At 28.2% G+C, this 23,161-nt stretch overlaps 1 protein-coding gene across 1 annotated transcript; it reads right to left on the bottom strand.

The window, feature by feature from the left end:
• Positions 1 to 288: 288 nt before the first annotated feature.
• Positions 289 to 22,891, bottom strand: egfl7 (EGF-like-domain, multiple 7). The gene is made up of 9 exons (XM_073840891.1): positions 22,434 to 22,891; positions 15,422 to 15,600; positions 14,073 to 14,198; positions 13,881 to 13,993; positions 13,701 to 13,796; positions 12,742 to 12,936; positions 3,461 to 3,537; positions 798 to 972; positions 289 to 721 (listed from the first exon to the last, which is right to left on the bottom strand). The coding sequence occupies exons 2-9, from the start codon at positions 15,499 to 15,501 to the stop codon at positions 702 to 704; spliced, it is 882 nt and encodes a 293-aa protein (XP_073696992.1). The 5' UTR covers positions 15,502 to 15,600; positions 22,434 to 22,891; the 3' UTR covers positions 289 to 701.
• Positions 22,892 to 23,161: the final 270 nt, after the last annotated feature.

Raw genomic sequence — 23,161 nt, 5'->3', positions numbered from 1 at the left:
GTTTAATATATTCAGAAAATATGACTTACAAATGCTCAATTCACATTCACAAAAACTGATAGTTGACATATTTGCAAACACAAAATCAAGTTTAGAGTTTTAAAATAGCTGTTTGCATATTTAATAAATACACTAATTTTGATACTATTTTAGTTCCATGGTAAATCAGGTTTTGTCAAATTTAGACAACTTCTGGAGTATTTTTGCCTCCATACTATAGAAATATAAACCACAGAAAATCAATTTTGTACAAATTGTAAACTGAATGAACCGCAAACTCTAAAAATATTCAAAGTTTAAGCAATTTTATTACAAAAATGTAACCATAAAAATGATACAAAAAAAGAAAATACAATTTTGTATTTTTTTTCCCAATAGCAATACTCAGGACGAACATGGACTTATAAATATATATAAATTTACATTTCTCCTGACTCAAACTTACACATGGAGAGACCATACAGCCGCACTTACACAGGAAATTAAATGAAAGAAATACATAGAAAAACAATTGAAGCACCAGCACATGCACCAGAAACCTCCATTTTTGCTCAAACAGGAGTTTGTGTGCTTGACATGTTTTTTGAGTGGATTGAACATTTTTACATAATTCAGGCCCTTTGATCAGTACTGCAGTTGTTTATTTCGACTTCTCAGATATTGGTTTCACTTGAGGATCCAGCCCATCTTTGAGTGTTGATCTAGTTTTCCTGGCAGGCACCTGATAAAGATGTTTTTTGTTATTTTATCAGTTGAAACGGATTGTACAGAAATCTCACACACAAATATATGCTTACAGGCTCCGATCCGCTCCTCCAGGAACCCGACCTGCTCACTGAGCGAGTCGATGCGGTCTAGTTGCTGCAGAGAATGCGACAGGAAGTTGGTCCTCTCAGGCAGGAAGCTGTTAGTGTCTCCCACACCATCCAAGGGGAAGAGCGTGGTGAAGGGAGCCAGAACCATCTCTAGTTTCTACAGAGAGAGAGAGAGAGAGGAAGGTATTTTTACATTTGAGGACACTGAAATTATGACTTTACAAATAGGAAATATTAGGATAATGTTACCAGAGTAGTTCTTACAGTAGTTAATTATCTATTCATTATCTAAATTTAGATAAAATATAAAAACCTATTTAAAAAAAAATTCTAATGATAAATTTGAATTTAAAGTTTAACTTGATATACTAGCATAACTAAAACTAAGAATAAAATAAAAAATAATGAAAAAAAAAAAAATATATAAAAACTAATAAAAATGGCATAAACAACAAAATTACAAAAAATTCTATTAGCGAGAGCTATAATAGTAAAACTTAAAATGTAAACTAAAATTTAAATGTAAAATTTTTAAGTAAAATTAAATAAAAAAATAAAAAATAAATTCTATTAAAAATAAATTAAAATGGCAAAAACACACAAACAAAAATTTAGCTAAAAGGTAAAATGGAAAATAAAAAATGCTATTAATAATAATATTTAAAAAATCAAATTATCAATAAAAGCTATAATAGTAAAACCTAAAGTCTAAACTAAAATGTAAATGTAAACTTTTTAAATTTAAAAATTTATGATGTACTCAAATAGTCATATAAACTATCTAGACATATAAAAACGAATAAAAATGGCATTAACACACAACAAAATTACTAAACATTTAGCTAAAATACAATAAAAAGGAAAAAATTCAAACTATTAATAAACGTTATTAGTAAAACTTTTATTTATAAAAACTATCAAAAATGGCATAAACACAACAAAATAACTAAAAATTTAAATGGTAAAAAAATACTTTTAATAAAAAAAATCTAACTATATTAAATAAATAAAAATGGCATAAGCACACAACAAATTAACCAAAACTTTTTGCTAAAATAAAAAAATAAAAACTATTAAAAATAAATAAATAAAAATGGCGTAAACGCACAACAAATTTACCAAAACTTTTGCTAGAAGTAAAATGGTAAATAAAAAATACTAGTAATAATAATAAAAATAAATAAATCTAACTATTAATAAAAGCTATAATAGTAAAACATAAAACTAAACAAAAATTTAAATGTTAACTTTTTAAATAAAAGTAAAATTTAACTTTAAAGTTAAATCTTGATGTACTAAAATAACTAAAACCAAGATAAAATAAAAATTCATAAAAACGTATGTAGACATATCAAAAACAAAACAAAATATAATAAATAAATAAAAATGGCATGAACACACACAAAAAATCTTTTTGCTAAAAATAAATAAATAAAAATCGCATAAACACACAACAAAATAACCAAAACTTTTTGCTAAAAGTAAAATGCAATAAAGTACTATTAATAATAATAATAAAAAGTATTTTTAAAAAACAATTAATAAAAGCTAAACTAAATTAATTTAAATAAATGTAAACTTTTTAAAAGTAAAATTTAACTTTAAAGTTTACCTTGATGTACTAAAATATCTAAAATACATAACTATGTAAACATATCAAAAATAAAATATAATAAATTAATAAATAAAAATCGCATAAACACGCAACAAAATAACCAAAACTTTTTGCTAAAAGTAAAATGGAATAAAAAAAAGTACTATTAATAATAATAATAAAAAGTATTTTTAAAAAACAATTAATAAAAGCTAAACTAAATTTAAATAAATGTAAACTTTTTAAAAGTAAAATTTAACTTTAAAGTTTACCTTGATGGACTAAAATAACTAAAATACATAAAAACTATGTAAACATATCAAAAACTAAACAAAATATAATAAATAAATAAAAATGGCATAAACACACAACAAAATAACCAAACCTTTTACTAAAATTAAAAGAAAAATAGAAAAAAAATACTATTAATTTTTTTTTTTTAATTACCAAAATTGTAGTTAAAATAACACTGGTAAACTGCTTAGAATATTAAAAAATTGATTATTATTATTATTAAATATATTTTGGAAACATTAATTTCTGATGTGAAAACTGCTTATCAACAGATGAGAACAATAAAAACTGAAAATATGAAATAAACATAATTTAAAACTACAATACTGTATCAATAATGCTAAAATAACACTGCATACTGTCGCAAACTGGAATTTAAGTGAAATTAAAGGCAGTTTTTACTGTTCATATTCAGTCGTAAGCTTGCATTGATTTGTTACTATGTAAATAGTGTGAGTAATTGAGTGTGTCGTAAGTGTTTATTATTATTTACTCGCAATATATCTGTCAACACACTCTTTTCTGACCAGCAAAAGTGGTCAACGGTCACCTGCATCTGCTTGTGTTTAATGTTTCAGAACGTGAGATGTGTGAGCTCCACTACTGCTTTTAATTAAACTATTAGCGAGGCTTTGAACCAATAAGCTATTTTGGCAAAAGCACTACAGTTTCCCGTCGTTTGAAGTGGGATGTGTCCCGAGGGTGTATGTGTATATGTGTGTGTGTGTGTTTGTGTGTGTGTGTGTGTGTGTGAGACCTGCTCAAGGAGCTCCACTCTGTTTTTAAGGATCTGAACTTCTTCGGTAACATTTTCTGCCAATCCCAAACCTCCACCTTTAAGAACAAAAGAAATACACACAGAAATTAGAGACGGACCACACACACTTTGACATTCAGTCTTAATTAAAACCTGTAATGCAATGCACAACTCTGTTTTTGTTTTTTTAAGATCCAGGCTTTGAACATAAATAATGCTTATGTTCAGCATGCAACATACAAACACTCACGCACTGACTGGGAGATTTTGTAAGACTTTGAGAAAGCTGTGTTGTTTAATGTCATATTTCTGCATGTTCTTTGCGTGCATGATTCCATGATTAATATCCAAAGCAATCCCAGAGCAGACCAAAGAGCACAGACGAATAAAAAGACAGACATAAATAGAAATAGAAAGAGAGAGAATGAGTGGAGGGGGTGATAAAAGGGGGAAAGTTTGAGGTTTGGCAAGAATATCATGCAAATACTTCAATATGCAGTTGGGTCCAAAAGTCTGAGTCCACTAGTGAAAATGTTTGTTCTTTGTTTTCCAATTTATTAAAATAAATAAATAAATAAAAATTATATTATCTGTGTAGCGGTTTGAGTAAAAATATAAATTTAAATATTTACACAAATGTATTTATTAAGCATTTTTTATTTAATTTTTAAGTATTATTTATTAAATAAACTATTGATTCGTTGATTGATTCATTCAAAATAATGTATTAAGATATTAATGAAATTATTATTTAATTAAAACAATGTATTTTATTTCTTTAATTACTTTGATTTATTAGATCTTACATTATTTCTTAATTAAATAAATTCATAAATTATGTATTAAATGAATAATGTATTAATTATTTGGCATTTATTTTTTTCTTTTGTTAAATTATTGTGGTTATTTATTTTACATAATTTTTAAAGAAGTAAGGTATTTATTTATTTCATAAATTATTAATAATCTATTAATTTAATTACTTAAGAATAATTTATACAAATAAATACATAATTTAAATCTAAATAATTTAAGCTAAAATAAATAAAGTAATTTTTTTTAATTGACAACAATTGAATAAATAATAATAAAACATTATTCAATAAATAAATTATTTATAATATAATAAGAAAATATTTTTTAAATAATGGTTTGTTTTTTATTAAATTATTATTCATTTATTTCTTAAATTAAGTCATTTATTGTAGTTATTTATTATACATTATTTTTTAAAGAAGTAAGGTAGTCATTTATTTCTTAAATTATTATTCATTTATTAATTAAATTACGTTAATACAATTATTCCATATAATACATTTAATACATAAATGAATATAATGTAATTAGTAAATAAATAAATAAAAATACTTAAATACATAATTTAAAATATAATAAAGAAATATTTAATAAACTTTTTTAAATTATTAAATTATTATTTGTCATTTGTTAAATTATTGTAGTTATTTATTTTACATTATTTATTAAAGTAGTAAGGTATTACATCAACAATGTATTTGTATTGAATTGTTAATTAATAAATAATTTATTTTAAATTATTAGTTTATTAATTGGAATTAAGAGAATCTGATGATAAAAAAACATCTGACCATCTTCGCAAAGAGTCAAAAGTGCAAAATCTGAAACATTTCCTCACGTTATGTCATGTTTCTTTGCTTAAAAACCGTTCATTTCCAGGTTAAAATGAAAGAAATCCCAGTGTTCTCAGACTTTTGTACCCAACTGTACATAAAATCAGGTCATATTTCATCACAAGCTTCAGTAAAAGAATAACCAAGCATTGTGATTGTAAATGGACGTGACTTAGAGCCAATCATATCAGAGCTCAGCCCTGTAAGCCCCGCCCATTGGCAGTAATTCGGAATGTTTTGGATTGCAAGCTCTAAAACAGTCTAAAAACTAGTCAATGGATCGCACACACACAATGAAACACAGTCAATCTGTCCCAGATGTGTGGTGTTATGAAGACACGTGGGAGCGAGCATGTGTGTGTGTGATTTGTGTGAGGGAAAACAGTGACCCCCAGCAGTCTGAGTTTGATAGATCTGGAATGTGAGCTAGGGATCGAGCCAAAGCGAAAAACGGGAACAACAGCTACAAATCGCGTCCGGCTCTGGCCTCTGCATGCAAAATCACCAACATCATACGACTAAACATTCAGCTTCCTGTTCTTCTACCTGATGACACTAATGTAGTTATAAACTCAAGGTTTCAGGGGATTTGGGGCCCGCAAACTCAACAGAGCATTTGGACGATCATTTATGTGGTCAGAATGACATTACGACCAGAGATAAGGCCAAAGAGCAATGCTCTGTCTCTTTCCATATCCTTCTGTGTTCCTTTAGATTCAAACTATTCACTTAAAGTGAAACAATGCCCTTTTTTTAGTCAGAAGTTAAAAATACTGTCTTATTCCACTTGGTAAAAATGTGCAAAATCAGCAAGTTTAGTCTAACAATAGACTGAAAACTTAAAAAATAGCTCATTAATCAGAAAAACATGTTTAAATGACTTAAAAATATCTGTAACACATGCACATATTGACAAAAATACCATAGTTTATTTTTGGCATACTGCAAAAAAACTGTAATCTGGTATAACTGATTGATTAATAACTGATTATTTAAAAATAGAATATTAATAAAATTAAATAATTAAAATATATATATATATATAATTTGTATTAAATATTCTATATTATATTTATTTATAATATTATACATTTTATAGATTATTTTAAATAAATTTTTTTTATATTATTATATATTTGTACATTTATATATATATATATATATATATATATTTATTTTTTATTTATTTTTTTTACTTGAATGCATTGTTTTAATTTATAATTATTTATATTATTTTTTATTAATTTAATTCTATTTTTTTTCTATAGTAATAGTAACTAGCAAAGTAAATATTTGGTGTAAACTGAATAAAATGATCTTGCACATTAAGATTTGTTAAAAGTATTGTTATTAGCTACAAGGGTCATTAAAAAAGGTTTTTGTTCAAATTATATATTTTTACATATATATATTTTTTATTTATTTTAATTCATAGTTTTATTAAATTAATGTTTGCATTACATTATTATTTTTATTAACTTCTATTTTTTACTGTAGCAATAGTAACTAGCAAATAAGATATTTGGTGTAACGTGAATAACATTTATTTAAATTATATATTTTTAATATATTTTTTAATATTTTAATTCATAGGTTTATCAAATTAATGTTTATATTATATTATAATTTAAATTATTAGTTTAGCAATAGTAAATAGCATATAACATACTTGGTGTAAAATGAATTTAAATGAAATTAACTTTAATATTAATTCATTAAAAATAGATTAAACGTTTTTATTAAATAGTTTGTTATATTTTATATATCATTTTAAATTACATAATTTCATATTAGTTCATGTTTATTAGTTTATATAGTTTATTTTTTAAATTAATTAATTTATTAAAAGTTGATTAATTTATTGATTAAATAATACATTTAAAAAGAGAATAAAAAATTTATTAAATATTTGGTTATATTTGATAGACATAATTTTTATATTATTTTATTTTGTCAATTTATATATTTATATATATTATATATATATATATATATATATTTTTTAATTGTATATTTATTATATATTATTATTTTATTAATTTAGTATTATTTTTTACTGTAGCAATAGCAACTGAATAAACTAATAAATTAACTTTAATACTAATTAATTAAAAATAGATTAAAAGTTTTTATGAAATATTTTGTTATATTTCATATATTATTTTTAATTACAGTTTTATTTATTGATTAAATAATACATTTAAAAAGAGAATAAAACATTTATTAAATATTTTGTTATATTTGATAGACAATTTTTATATTATTTTATTTTTGTCAATTTATATATATATATTTTTTAATTGTATATTTATTATATATTATTATTTTATTCATTTAGTATTATATTTTTTTACTGTAGCAATAGCAACTGAATAAACTAATAAATTAACTTTAATATTAATTAATTAATTAAAAATAGATTAAAAGTTATGATATATTTTGTTATATTTTATATATTATTTTAAATAATTTTATTAGTTCATTTTTTATTTTTTAAATTTATTTATTTATTAAAAGCTAATTAATTGATATATAGTTGAATATATATATATATATATATATATATATATATATATATATATATATATATGTTACATTAATCTTATTATTAATAATAAGTAACAGTACCAAATAAAGCATTTGGCAAAACTGTGATTAAAAAAAAAGGGAAATGGTGGTGTTGTTCATTGTGGCTGATGACAGATTAAAGTAATCTGATCTCACACCTTGAGTCCCAGACGGACGTCCCGCAGACAGATGCTGATGTGTGACTGTGACTCGGGGTCAAACTCAACAACACTAGTGTGGGAACAGACAAAGTAGGGCACAGGGTCACTCAGAGGTTTCTTTGAAATGTTTTCCCTTTCATCAAAACATTAAGCGTTTGCCTACAGGAACAAGGTTTTCAACAAACCTAGACTCGCATTTCTTTGCCTTTACTACTAGAGTGGCTTCAGACATTATTGCTGAGATGTTGAAATGTACTGCTCTCTTGTACAAACTCCAGGAATGTGTGTTTGAGCTCCGGCCAGCAGTCAGAGCGAGTGGCGATTATTTTAGCCTGTCGCTAGGAAACATGACTATCTAGGGCCAGAGGAGATTCTGAGCCTGCTGTTATTTTTAAATCGCAGACAGATATGAAATAGTGTAGGGAGAGAGGAAAAATGAAGAAACAAAGGAAAAGAGGAGGAGAGGAGGGAGATGCTGCCAAACAGGCTTGAAGACACAAGCTAGATTTGGCAAACGAACAGAGAGGATAATGCTCAGCAGTTCTCATAGGGACTTTAGACGCTTCTCAGTGGAAAGAAACATCACTAGGCTTACAATTATAAGCACATCAGTAATGTTTTGTTCTGTGCAGGGCTGTTATAGTTAAAAGTAAGTTGTATATAAAACTATTAAAAACATTTTTGTTCATTGAAATAAAGCTGAAATGAAATATAAATATTATGTGAAAAACTAAACTAAACTTTGATGGTTCATCTTGGCAACTGATATATGTTTAAAGCACTGAAATTACTAACTGGAAATAATTAAAAACTAAAACTGAACACGAAACTTAAAGTAACACTTAAATAAATATAAACTAAACCGAAACCTAAACTTAAAATAAAAACTGAAAATATAAAATTGACACAATTTAAAATATTGTGTATATATTATATATATTTATTCATGAAAATAATAAGAATAATTAATATTCAGCAGATTAATAATGAAAAAATATATAGTTAAATAAAAAACATAAGAAAAAATTATTTTAATTAAAAATTAATTATAGCAACAACAACAAAAAAAAATTCTGTAGACTTTAAATTTAAATAATTAAAATATTAGATATATGTATTTAAATATATATTAAAATTATTAAAATTATATATATATATGTTATGAAAATAATCAGAATAATTAAAATTCTAGATATTAATAATGAAAAGAACATATAGTTAAATAAAAAATAAACGAATAAAATAAAACAATACTTTTAATTGAAAATGAATTAATTAGCAAAAATGAAATACTGTAGACTTATGCTTAAAAGGTTTAAATTTAAATAATTAAAATATTAAAAATATGTATTTAAATATAAATATAATTGTACACACACACATATAATTAAAATAATAAGAATAAGTAAAATTTACAATATTAATGATGAAAACTGAACTTTAATATAACAAAAAATAAATAAAACCTAAGCTTGAAAAATCATGAAAATAATAACAAGAATAATTAAAATTCTAGATATTAATAATGAAAAGAATATATAGTTAAATAAAAAATAAACTAATAAAATAAAACAATACTTTTAATTGAAAATGAATTAATTAGCAAAAATAAAATCCTGTACTTATGCTTTAATGGTTTAAATTTAAATATTAAAATATTAATTAATTAAAAAAATATTAAAAAATAAAAATATAATTGTTTTAAAAAACTAAGCTAAAGTGTAATTGTCACAGATTAAGTAAAATGAAAACTGAATATATATTTTTAAATATAATTACTTTATATATAATTAATATATGAATTAAAATAACACAAATATTACAGATGTGTAATTTTATATATTTATTTTTATATATATAAAATGTTATATTTTATTATTTTTATATATAAAAGGCTTAATATATAATTAATTCAAATGACAATAATAAAATATAACAAATGTGTAATTTGATAAAAAGGACAAAAGTGTTGTCATAGTCACATTGCATATTTGAATGATATTTATAATTTAATAATAATTCAATATTTTATATAATAAAATGTTTATTTTTATAAGATTGTATATATTTTATTACTTCATTTTTATATATACACTTTATGAATAATTAATTAAAATAACAAAAATAAAAATATTACACATATTTTATAAAAAGGACAGGTAAAAATCTGAGGGAACGGGACTATTGTCAAGATCTGTTAAATATAATACATCTGTGAAGTAATGTTATGCTCTTAAGAAGCTCAGTGAGAAACACTGAAGACTGGGCTTGTATTTTTAGGGAACCCATGTGCTGCTGGATGTTCAGGTGGTCTGTAATTGTGGTTTTGAGGTGGTTTTTGAGTCGGATGTGCTCCAGGTCTGTGGTTGTTCGCTGAGGTCACCAGTCACAGTGCACTATTACTCACGGTACGAGTTGAGGGTGGCATAGCGCGTACCAAAAGTAATAATGAACCGTGAGGCTGGTCAGGGCTCCACCTGCAGGGGGCGCTAAAGAGGAAACACGCTCATATACCGCGGTATAAAAGCCCATGCTTACCCACAGTCACACATTTCTGACACTGCAATCTATTACCACTCAATATAATTTTTACTTTTTTATTTTCAAGACTTTTTAGTGTACTATTCATTCTAAGCAGCATTCAAGTTTAGAACAAGCATGTCTATTCATTTGAAAGCCATAAGTAAAAAGCTCTGGGATTTCCAGTGGATTTGTGAAGAATGCATCTGTGCATGCTTTTTGGGTTAATATTGCCCACAATGCCTTGTGCAATGGAAAAGCAGGAATCTGAGACTGTTCTCTTCCCACACTTCCAGTTGCAGAAAAGTGGTCAGGAATGTGGGACCAAAACTGCCACCGCTGTTTATGTGCATGACACATGATAAATTATAGGCTAATGCATTCAGATCTACACAAACAGGGATCTGTGGTATTATAATGAGTGTAATGTGCATATAATTTGTCCCAATGCTTATTTATGTCCTGATATTGTCAAAAACCACGTATGCTGTAGTGTGTATTAGAAATTTATTTGAAACTAATTTCATGGACATAACGCTTTAATGCTTTAAATTCAATTAATTTTAATATGAAATATATATATTTAAATATAAATATATTTCAGTACAAATGTATGTATGAATACATATTTAAATATATATAATTAAATATGAAGTTAAATCATTCTAATTAAGAATAAATTAATTGGCAAAAATAAAATGTTACAAAATTACACTTATGTTTTAATGGTTTAAATTAAAATAATTAAAATAAGTTGTATATATATATATATATATATATATATACATATATACTTATATTTAAATTAAATATTTATGTAACTATATTTAAATAAATAGTTAAATATAAAATCAAACAATAATTGTAATTAAAATGAATTAGCAAACATAAAATGTAATTCTATAGACTTATTCTTTATTGGTTTAAATTAAAATATTAAATATGTGTATTTAAATATAAATGTAATTATATTAAAATAAAAATATATTTATGAATACACATTTAAATATATAGTTAAATATAAAACCAAATAATAAAACAATAATTCTACTTAAAAATGAATTAATTAGTAACAGCTCTATAGATTTATGCTTTAATGGCTTAAATTAAAATAATTAAAATATTAAATATATGTATTTAAATATAAACATAATTTTATTCAAATAAAGATATATTTATGAATATATTTTTAAATATAAAAAAACAATAATTCTAATTAGTTATTTTGCTATAATAAATTGTTATTATTGGACAAACCTGTTCTACTGACTTATGCTTTAATGGTTTAAATTGAAATAATTACAATATTAAATACATGAATTGAAATATAAATATAATTATATTTAAATAAAAATATTTGTATTAATATATATTTAAATATAAAATTAATTAATTAATTAATTAATTAGCAATAATAGAATGTTATAATTCTATAGACTAATTCTTTCATGGTTTAAATTGAAATAATTAAAATATTACATATGTATTAATATTATTTATGTATTTGTAATATATTTAAAAAATAAAGCCTATATTTAAATCTAAACTAAAATAATAAAATAAATCAATTATTCTAATTATGTAATAATGTTATAATGTTATGATTTTTGTATGTATATAAAATAAAATTATAATAAATGTTATACAATCATAAAAATTTTATATTTACCATATATATATATATATGTGTGTGTGTGTGTGTGTGTGTGTGTATGTGTGTGTGTGTGTGTGTGTGTGTGTGTGTGTGTGTGTGTGTGTGTGTGTGTGTGTGTGTGTGTGTGTGTGTGTGTGTGTGTGTGTGTGTGTGACCCTGGACCACAAAACCAGTCTTAAGTCGCTGGGGTATATTTGTAGCAATAGCCAAAAAAACATTGTATGGGTCAAAATTATTGATTTTTATTTTATGCCAAAAATCATTAGGAAATTAAGTAAAGATCATGTTCCATGATGATTTTTTTGTGAAATTCCTACTATAAATATATCAAAATGTAATTTTTGATTAGGAATATGCATTGTTAAGAACTTAATTTGGACAACTTTAAAGGTGATTTTCTCAGTATTTTGATTTTTTTGCACCCTCAGATTCCAGATTTTCAAATAGATGCATCTCGGCCAAATATTGTCCTATCCTAACAAACCATATATCAATACAAAGCTTATTTATTCAGCTTTCATATGTATGTATACATATGTATACATGTATACATCTAAGTTTTATCAAATTTAACTTTATGACTGGTTTTGTGGTCAACAGTCACATATATCCTTAAACCTTTTTTGTATAGAAATTCGTGGAAAATTGAGTTTGAGTGTTAATCCAGTGTGGATGATGGGTCTCTCCATCAGTACGTCTGCGGCTGATGATAATGTATACATGTCTTACCAGCATGGTTTCTGGATGAGCGATCGTCTGCTTTCGGTGGCCCTGCAGGAGACGGGGAGGGAGTAGGATTTCTTGAACACGTTATTTCATTTTCAGCCAGACTGAATCCGTCCTGACACACACACCGATAACTCCCCTCTGTATTCACACACTTCTGTGAGCAGCGATGATGACCTTCCTTACACTCATCCACATCTGAGAGAGAAAGACGGCTTTTGAAAAGCTTTGAAAATTACTTTGAAAAGAGTTTTAAAAAGTATTTTACCCCCAATAGGCCATTTATGTTACTAAATCTTTCTGACAACAAAAATGTCAAAATTAAGCTTTTCTTTCCTTCTAAACCACATTTTCACAGCTTTTTTATAATTATATATTTATAATATATTTGTAGAAATTATTTATAAATGTATTCAAAGTTTATATAATTAAAATTAAATTTGAAATATTATTTTTTAAATAATACTTTGTTTTTCCTAAATATTATTTTATGTAATATTTAATATTACACTTATATTATTTAATATTAAATAAAACAATAATAATAATAAATGTATTCAAAGTTTATACAATTAAAATTAAATAAAAAATATATATATAATAAAAACAGAAGTCCTGTTTTAATATTATTAAATACTTTTTTTAACATTTTAATTATATATATTTGTTTTTCCCAAATATTATTTTATATAATATTTAATATTACATTTATATTATTTAATAATAAATAAAACAACAATAACAAATGTACTCAAAATTATATAATTAAAATAAAATTTGAAAAAAAAAACAAAATTACATTTTAATTATATATATATTTTATTTTATTTATATTTATATTAAATTTATATTATTTAATATTAAAATAAAAATAAAAAAAATATTAAAAGTTTATATATTTAAAATTAAATTAAAAAATAATAATAATAATTAATAACTTGCTTATGAACATTTGTGTGTACCTGTTTGACAGTAACGTCCCATCCATCCTTTCGGACATGCACAGTGATTAGGCCTTACACACGAGCCTCCGTTGGCACACGATTGCTCACACACCGCTAGAGAGAGTAATACATATGTAAATACATACACAAATGAAAACACATTTAGGGCTTATGTTAAGCAATATGTTGTCCATTTACCTTGATTACAGTTGTGTGAATGCATACGTCGCCATCCTGGACAGCATTCTGGGTAAATGTGTGAGTTAGGAGCGGCTCTGCTCACCTGCCTATAAGAAACCCTGTAGATTGTCCTGTAAAACAAACAGTCCAGTGAAACCATGATACATAATGTAGTATAATGCGTATGTAAATGTGTTTTTGTGTTCTTACTTGTATGTGCTACACATGCGGTTGTTTTGGCACATGGTGATGTAGGGTTTGTGTACGGGCTGAAGAAACGACTCTGTGCTGTAAGACACACGACGACTCCAGGCATCGCCAACACACACTCTCCTCCTGAAACACACACACACAATTATAAACAAACACACTTCTACTCACAAATATGACATACTGTTCAAAAGTCTTTGAGTTTTTCTGCTCACCAAGGCTGCATTTATATGAAAAAATATTTAAAAAAATGTTAAATATTTTTACTATTTAAAATAACTGTTTTCTATTTGAATATATTTTAAAATGTAATTGATTCCTGTGATGTAAAGCAGAATTTTCAGCATCATTACTTCAGTCTTCAATGTCATATGATCTTTCAGAAACCATTCAAATATGCTGGTTAAGATTTTTTTTTCAGCATTTATTTGAAATAGAATCATTTACAACATTATAAACACATTTACTGTCACTTTTGATCAAATTAATGCATCCTTGTTGTATAAAAGTAAAAAAATCTATCAGTCAAAGTTTTTTTTTTTTTTTTTTAAATAAGTCTTTTCTGTTCACCAAGCCTGCATTTTATCTAAGATTTTACAGCAAAAAACTGTGAAGTTTATAGATATTTTTACTGTTTAAAATAACGGTTTTCTATTTGAATATATTTTATTCAAAATTATTTTTGTGATTTCAAAGTTGAATTTCAGCATCATTACTCCAGTTACATGATCCTTCAGAAATCATCTTAATATTCGCTGTTTAAATACATTTATTGTTGTAATTTTGTTGAAAACAGCTGTACAGATTTTTTCGGGTTTCTTTGATGAATAGAACGTTTAAAAAACAGCATTTATTTGAAATAGAAACCTTTTGAAACATTATAAAAGTCTTTATCATCAATTTACAGCATCTTGGCTGAACAAAAGTATTAATTTCTATTATTTCTTTCCCATAAAAAAGCCTTTGAATGGTATAATGTATAATGTTACAAAAGCTTTTTATTTCAGATAAATGCTGATCTTTGGATCTTTCTATTCATCAAGAATCCTGAAAAAAGTGTACTTAACTGATTTAAATCAGCATATTAGAAAGATTTCTGAAGGATCATGTGACAGTGAAGACTGGAGTAATGATGCTGAAAATGTAGCTTTGATCACAAGAATAAATTACATTTTATAAAATATTCAAACAGTTGTCCTTCAGTTGTAATTGGACATGACAGTCTGATGTAATTAGCTGCTATTATATGCATTGACCTTTAACCTAATACTGACCCCTAACCCCTGAGACCTTAAAGCATGAGAACTGACATTTCCTGACACTACAGACACAAAAGTGTGTGTATTTACCCGTGGTGACCGTGAATCTGAGGAGTGCAGGTCACATGCAGGAGAAACAGAGAGGAGGAGAGCAGGACCACTGTGTACATCTCTCTCTCTCTCTCTCTCTCTCTCTCTCTGTCTGTCTAGCTGTCGCTCGCTCAGGTGTGTGTGTGTCCACCTCAGGTACAACCAAATTTTTCAGCTACCTAAGAAAGATAAATAGATAGATAGACAGGCAATCAATACATTTAAAATACTACATAATACTGACAATGATATATGACCCTGGACAACACAACCAGTCATAAGGATACATTTTCAGAGATTGCGATAAATAAGCTTTTTTACTAATGTATGGTTTGTTAGGATAAGAAGGTATTTGGCCGAGATACAATTATTAAAATCTGAAACATTGAGAAAATCGCCTTTAAAGTTGTCCAAATGAAGTTCTTAGCAATGCATATTACTAATCAAAAAACAAGTTTTGACATATTTACAGTAAGCAATGATCTTTACTTAATATTCTAATGAGTTTTGGTATAAAAGAAAAATTGATCATTTTGCCCCATACAATGTATTTTTAGCTATTGCTACCACATATGATAATAGTAAAATACATATGTTTTTAAGTTGAAAATGAGCACATCAGAGCACTGAATTGTCCTCAAATCTGAGATCTGAGTTCTTAACCAGCAATAAGAAATGTTATTTATGCTTTAACAGCTGGATCTCATCATACATACAACACACAACTGTTCTTTGGACAGATATTAAGAATTAAAACACGCATTTATAACCATTCTCCAAAAGCACACAGTTATGAGCCGTTTCATGTTTATACATGAGGGAGTTAATGCACTTTTAAAGGCAGAAAATCAGAGATAATTTATCATCATTAAGACTGCATTTGTTGCAAATCACTGAACTGAACATGCTTCTGGGAAATGTGTGTATATTGTATATAAATACACACATACTTGCACATTTTACCATGCGTATTAAGACTTGTATGGCTTATTATAACATAAATTATGTCTCTTACTGAAATATGTAGCAGAAAACATGAAAGACATGTTATTTTAAAAAAAATCCACATCGTTTTATACATATTTTGGACTATGGGGAGCGCCATTATTCTGATAATATATGTATATTAAATAAGTTGCACTCAGTTGGCTACTGGCACTACCTGTTACTATTTTTACTGCAAAACAACTCAGAAAATAAAATACTGATATGACTACAGCTAGTGAAAAATCTTACAGGTGGTGACGGATATAAGTGCATGCTTAAACCAAATGCCATACCATTGAATTTCCCCCCAAGGAGTCTAAATGCCCCAGATATCGAGTAAAATCCATGCAGAGAAATTATTTTTGTGGTTGTAGCGTCATTTTTATATTATCTAGTGTTTCTTGTCTCTGTCGTTTGTAAGCTTTTTCAGTAGCTGTTGTCTACTAAAAGCCTCAAAGGCATCAGGGCTTAAGTGGAGAGAACAAAGATGCTTGTCTTTAGGCAGTTTTATTCATCCACTGCCATCTTCCATTCTTTTCTCCTCTTCTTATCGCTAGGAAAAGCAGTGAAGACTCACGTCACTTCTCTTGTTGACACTTGAGTGAAAATTACAACCAAAAGCCACACAATGTGGTGTCATATCATTTTTTTATTTTTAGAGTTATGTTGTGGTGAAAATAGCAACAGGGACACTCTTAAAAATAAAGGAGCTTCACGATGCCATAGAAGAACCTTTTTGGTCTAAATGGTTCCATAAAGAACCTTTAACATCTGAAGAACCGTTATGTTTCACAAAAGGTTCTTTGTGGCGAAAGAAGGTTCTTCAGATTGTAAAAGGGTAAGAAAAAGATGGCTCTTTAAAGGAGTAGTTCACTTTCAGAACAAAAATGTACAGATAATGTACTCACCCCCTTGTCATCTAAGATGCAGCTTAAACTAGTGTTTTCATTTTCATTTGGGTGTTATGAAGACATATTTCTGTCTTTCCATATGTAATGTGAAGATTTTAGGTTATAAGGGTATTAAATAGTATTTTCATAAAAACACATTATTAAAAACATGTCTTTAATTACTGAAACAGCGTTGTCCCGCCACACACATGCATGTATTAATCTCTGTTTCTTCTCAAAGCCAACTATATTAAAAGTCATTTCTCTTCCTGAGCTCATGTGCATGCACACACACGTGTGTTCTCTCATCTTGAACAGCTTACAGTAATCATTAGGTTATTGCTGCTTTAATGAGTTCAGGTTTAGAGCGCGGTGTAAAACAGATCTCAGCATTCCCCAGAGAGCTTTTGACAACAACCCTAAAGCTGCAGCTATTATAGGCCTACCTACCACACCTGTGTGTGTGTGTGTGTGTGTGTGTGTGTGTTTTAATAAGAAGCACTTTAAATGAGCTCTTGTCTCATATTTTCTGTAGATTAACGACCCATCTTACTCCTGTTCTGTGTTTAATGGTTTTGTCCTGTGTGTGGGATGCACTAAAGTCTGCACTTCGATTTTAGGATTTACCACAGGGACAGAATAAGTTAGCGAGCAAAACTTAGCGAGTTTATTTTTAGATTTTGGAAAACGTTCCAAAAGTGACTAACAAGATGCAATTTGAGTTTTATGGACTGCTTTGTAAGACATTACTGCTCCTGATGTAAGGGCTGTTTTAAATAAGTCAACACAATTCAGAGACACTACATTTTGACAAATGCTAAAGAAGAATCAAATACAATCCCAGAATGCACTGCAGAAAACTCAGTGAACTATTCATTCAATACCAAAACATATCCTATGTAGGGCACTACATGATTCGTGATGCAGAAAAAGCAGATAGAATCGCAAACATAAAAATGAAATTTACTGTATAATGCAGAATGTAACGAAATTTGTCAAGTAAACTTGAATCAAATCGCTATGTGGTCTATTATCTGTAAATCTTCCAACGCAAAGACTATTTAAATATGAATGTTAACATAAACTGCTCTGAGAGTTACTTCATGAGCATGAAAAAATATCATCATATACAAACAGAAACTTAAAGGTCTTCACAGTAATCTGTCAAAATAAAAGTTTGGTTGAACTTGAAGAAATGGTGACAGAAAAAAATATTACTCAATAGTACTTTTAAAAAAAAATTGAGATTAGAGATGCTTTTGATTATTCAAATTGAATGAAACCATTCAAATGGAATGAAGAAAATAAATGGAAAAAAATGAAAGTGAATTTAAGAAAAAAAAATTCATAGGGCCTTAAAAATTTCATTTTTGTTAAACTTCTAATAGGTTGCTGTTAAATTGTGTAAGTATTGTGATTTCTGTAAATTTTGTTCATTTTTTTAAATTTAACCATTAAAACAGAGTCTAGAAAAAATTTAACAAAATAAAAACGAAATCCAGATTTAAATTTAAATGGAAAAAACAAATTTGGAAAAAATAAAACTGAATTTAGGCCCTACAAACTCTTGTAAAAAGTAAGTGCACTCGATAGTATTTAATGAGTACTTGTAGTATACTTTAAATCTTAAAAATCTTGAAGGTAATATATTGACACAAAATGCAACTTAAGTGTACTTAATCTCAGGGCGTTACAGTGTTTTCTGTATGTGCGTCTGTTTGTTTAATATCAGATTTGTTAAGACAACACCACTTTCCGTGACACTGCTGAGGTTTGACATCTCAGCCTAAGGATTGTGGGTCAGATAGTGTTTTCACATGTCTTCAGTTTGAGTTGGCCGGCCCACCACAGAGCGTCCGACACCACAATGAGGCAGTAAAGTGGTTTAGGACTTCTGGATGACTTTCACACAGATCTCCTGCCAAACACCTAATGGTTTCTACAGGTCCGTACCTACAGGCCGTTTCGTTTACAAACGCTGTATATGTGTACGTCTCCCACAATTCATCTGATCGCCGTCATATGTAAACACTTACCACGTGTCGTATGTAAATGCTGCCAGATCTCTGACTCACGCTCTCTGAGCGGCAATGTGCGTAACACATTGTGCATCGTCAAAAATAAACTGCGGTTTACAGACAATAGATTGCAAAACCAATAGTTTTTCAATCATGTTGAGAGATGACATTTAAAGGAATAGTTCACCCTAAAAACTTGCTGAAAATGTACTCATCCTAAGGCCATCCAAGATGCGAATGAGTTTGTTTCTTCATCAAATTTGGAGAAATATAGCATTCCATCACTCGCTCACCAATGGTCCTCTGTAGTGAATGGGTGCCGTCAGAATGAGAGTCCAAACAGATGATTAAAACATTACAATAATCCAAAACACGACTCCAGTCCATCAATTAATGTCTTGTGAAGTAAAAAGCTGTGTGTTTGTAGGAAACAAACCCATCATTAAAGAATTTGAACTTTAAACTGTTGCTTCTACTGCATAAAAATGTTTCCTCCAGTGAAAAATTCATCTCCTGTTGTGTTCTCACATCAAAATCCACCAACATTTGTTTAGAGCTTTTAGTTTTGGACTGTTTTTGCTTGTAAACGGTGCTTGATCTGTGCATATTTCTCTTGTTTTCTTACTAACAAGATGTTAATTGATAAACTGGATTATTGTGGTGTTTTATCAGCTGTTTGGACTCTTATTCTGACGGCACCCATTCACTGCAAAGCATCTCTTGTTGTGTTCTCACATCAAAATCCATCAACATATTTGTTTAGAGCTGTTTTAGACTGCTTTTGCTTGTAAACAGTGCTTGATCTGTGCATATTTCTCTTCTGATTCAAACAAGACGGCTTTTTCACTGAGGAAACCACTATTATAGATATAAGACTTGGATGGTTTGATGTTAAAAATGTCTTAATGATGAATTTGTTTCTTACTAACAAGATGTTAATTGATGAACTGGAGTGGTGTGGATTATTTGTTGATTATTGTGGTGTTTTAAATCAGCTGTTTGGGACTCTCATTCTGACGGCACCCATTCACTGCAAAGCATCTCCTGTTGTGTTCTCACATCAAAATCCATCAACATATTTGTTTAGAGCTGTTTTAGACTGCTTTTGCTTGTAAACAGTGCTTGATCTGTGCATATTTCTCTTCTGATTCAAACAAGATGGCTTTTTCACTGGGGAAACCAATATTATAGATATAAGACTTGTATGGTTTTATGTTAAAAACATCTTAATGATGAATTCCTTTCTTACTTTCTTACAAGATGAACTAAAGTGGTGTGAATTATTATTTTTATTATTCGGCACCTGACGGCACCCATTCACTGCAAAGCATCCACTGGTGAGCAAGTGATGCTACATTTCTCCAAATCTGTTCAGATGAAGAAAAAGATGGCCTGAGGGTGAGTAAATGTTTAGCTAATGTTCATTTTTGGGTGAAAGATTCCTTTACGAAAAAATAAAATATATAATGGTGCAAATGTCCACAATGACAGAGCAACATGTGTACAATGCAAAAAATAAATTCCTCACTCAGTATTTTTTTAATTAAAATTAAGTGAGTTTATACTTAAAACGATAACAAATGTTCCTTTGTATCTTTTTGTAAGCTGTTTTGGATAAAAGCATCTGCTAAAAGCATAAATGTAAAATTATAGTCTGTTATTTGGGGTAAGAACAAAAATCTTAATTCAATGGAGGAGGGAAAAAAACATTTCCTTACCCCACTTTGTTTTAAGCATAAATTGGTAGACAGAAATGTAAACCTGGACCACAAAACCAGTCATAAGGGTCAATTTTCTTTTTAAACTGAGATTTATCATCTGAAACTGAATAATAAGCTTTCCATTGATGCATGATTTGTTAGGACAGGAAAATATTTGTCCGGGATACAACTGAAGGTGCAAAAAAACCTAAATATTGAGAAATCGTTTTTAACGAAAGTTTTTAGTATTATAATCAAAAATTAAGTTTTGATATATTTACGGTAAGAAATTCACAAAATATCTTCATGGAATATGATCTTAATATCCTAATGATTTTTGCCAATAATTTTGACCCATACAATGTATTTTTGGCTATTGCGACAAATACTGCTTAAGTGTTACTTAAGATTTTGTGGTCCAGGGTCACACATTTGTTTACATACATCTACATAATAATTTTTCCAAAAAAAAAAAAAAAATCACAGATATTTGTACTTTTTTAAACATACAGTAATGCTTTACATACAGTAAACCTTTTTGTCTAAATGGTTCCATTAAGAACCTTTAACAACTGAAGAAACTTTCTGTTTCACAAAAGGATCTTTGTGGTGAAAGAAGGTTCTTCAGATTATAAAAAGGTAAAAAAATGAGATGGTTCCTTAAAGAACTTTTGACTGAATGATTCTCTGTGGAACAGAAAATGGTTCTTCTATGGCATCGCTGTGAAAGTACCTATCCCTTTAAGAATGTTTATAATTACATTTAAACCACAAAAACGATTCAAAATGAATGAAAAACTCTGTATGTCAACACACGAAGGCATTTAGATCCACATCATTGCGTATAATCGCAAATAATGGCACTAATTAGAAGCGGAAGCACTTAAGACTAATGGAGGGCCGGCAGTTTGGTTATGTTTGGAATGAAACACAAGCATACTGCTTAGTGTGCAGTATATACTGCATACTATTTCTCAAAGAAGTATGTGAAACAAATATATCATGCAATATGCATTTAAAATAGTAATTCACACTGGAAACCGTGTGATACAGTATCCTGCAGTGCGCATTTTGGTTATGTAAGTATTTTAAGCAGTATGCATGCTACATAATTCAAATAGTAAGAGTGGTATGCTATTGTTAACTTAGTTTGTAAGTATAGTGTGCGGTCTAAACGCTTTTAAATAAATGACCAGCAGTCGGCGCTGTTTCTCTATAGCATTATATGCGACCGTTCACATTCACAGTTGAGCCAGTTAAATCTAATCTAATTATAATTATAGTAAAACAGTCACACATAGGCTAATGACTTGTACTAAGCTTATGCATATGCAAATAAGTAATAATGAAGCGCATGATGCATGCATGAACTTACACAAACAGTTAAAAATATAATATCATGTATACAATGACTCACTGGAGCACTTCTGTCCACGAGATTAACCGCTCCTGCGTGGATGTAAAAAGCCGAAGAAAGAGGTTGGTCCCACAGCGCGTCGCAAAAACAAAGTTTCCCACCAAATTCAAAGGACAGGGCTGGAATTCTCTTATAAACAGTCCAAAAATACCCGCATGTGCCCAAACTCACACTGGCACAAGACTCGTAATTCCACAGTGCGCGTCTCCCGTGGCTCGGCTCTCCGTGTTTAGGAGTTTTTTGCACACTCAGTTCTCTCAGAACTGTCAAAGCGTGCAGGGGGGTAACCACACCACTACTGCCCCTCCTTCACCGGGACGTCCCGGGAGAAACGCTCACGCAAGAGCTCACGGGAGACCCTCGCGCCGCGTGACGTCACCGCTGCTGGAATTCACCCGCAGCAGCTCGGTTTACCGGGTCACACACCGAGAAATAAAGTGGGAGGAAATAAAAGCAGGAAAAAAGAGAAAGCAAAAGCTGTAACCGTTTTTGGCCAACTTAAAGTAGTAAAAAAAAAAAAAAAAAAACGAAATTTATGAAAAGTTAAAATGCTTGAAAAAGTTTGTAGACTAATTGAATTGAATTGCCCAAAATGCCTGTGCATGTCTTTACTACCATGAAAGAAGTTTATATATTTTTGTGTTTGTGTATAATGAAAACTGTGTAATTTTATAAATGATCGAATATTTTTAAAAAATGTTGACTTCACATGACTTCATTTTCAGACC

The sequence above is a fragment of the Garra rufa genome, chromosome 5 (assembly GCF_049309525.1).
Source record: "Garra rufa chromosome 5, GarRuf1.0, whole genome shotgun sequence".
In the NCBI taxonomy this organism is placed as follows: domain Eukaryota; kingdom Metazoa; phylum Chordata; class Actinopteri; order Cypriniformes; family Cyprinidae; genus Garra; species Garra rufa.
Note: the sequence above shows the minus strand (reverse complement) of the source record. Positions and strands in the feature narration are given on the sequence as shown.

Bases quoted from the DNA above. Each gene is read 5' to 3' on its own strand.
- egfl7 (XM_073840891.1), bottom strand. From the start codon at position 15,501: ATGTACACAGTGGTCCTGCTCTCCTCCTCTCTGTTTCTCCTGCATGTG. The intron at 13,797-13,880 runs GTAAATGGACAA...TACTCTCTCTAG, and splicing joins TTCACACAACTGTAATCAAG to CGGTGTGTGAGCAATCGTGT. The intron at 12,937-13,700 runs GTACACACAAAT...TTTCTCTCTCAG, and splicing joins GGGACGTTACTGTCAAACAG to ATGTGGATGAGTGTAAGGAA.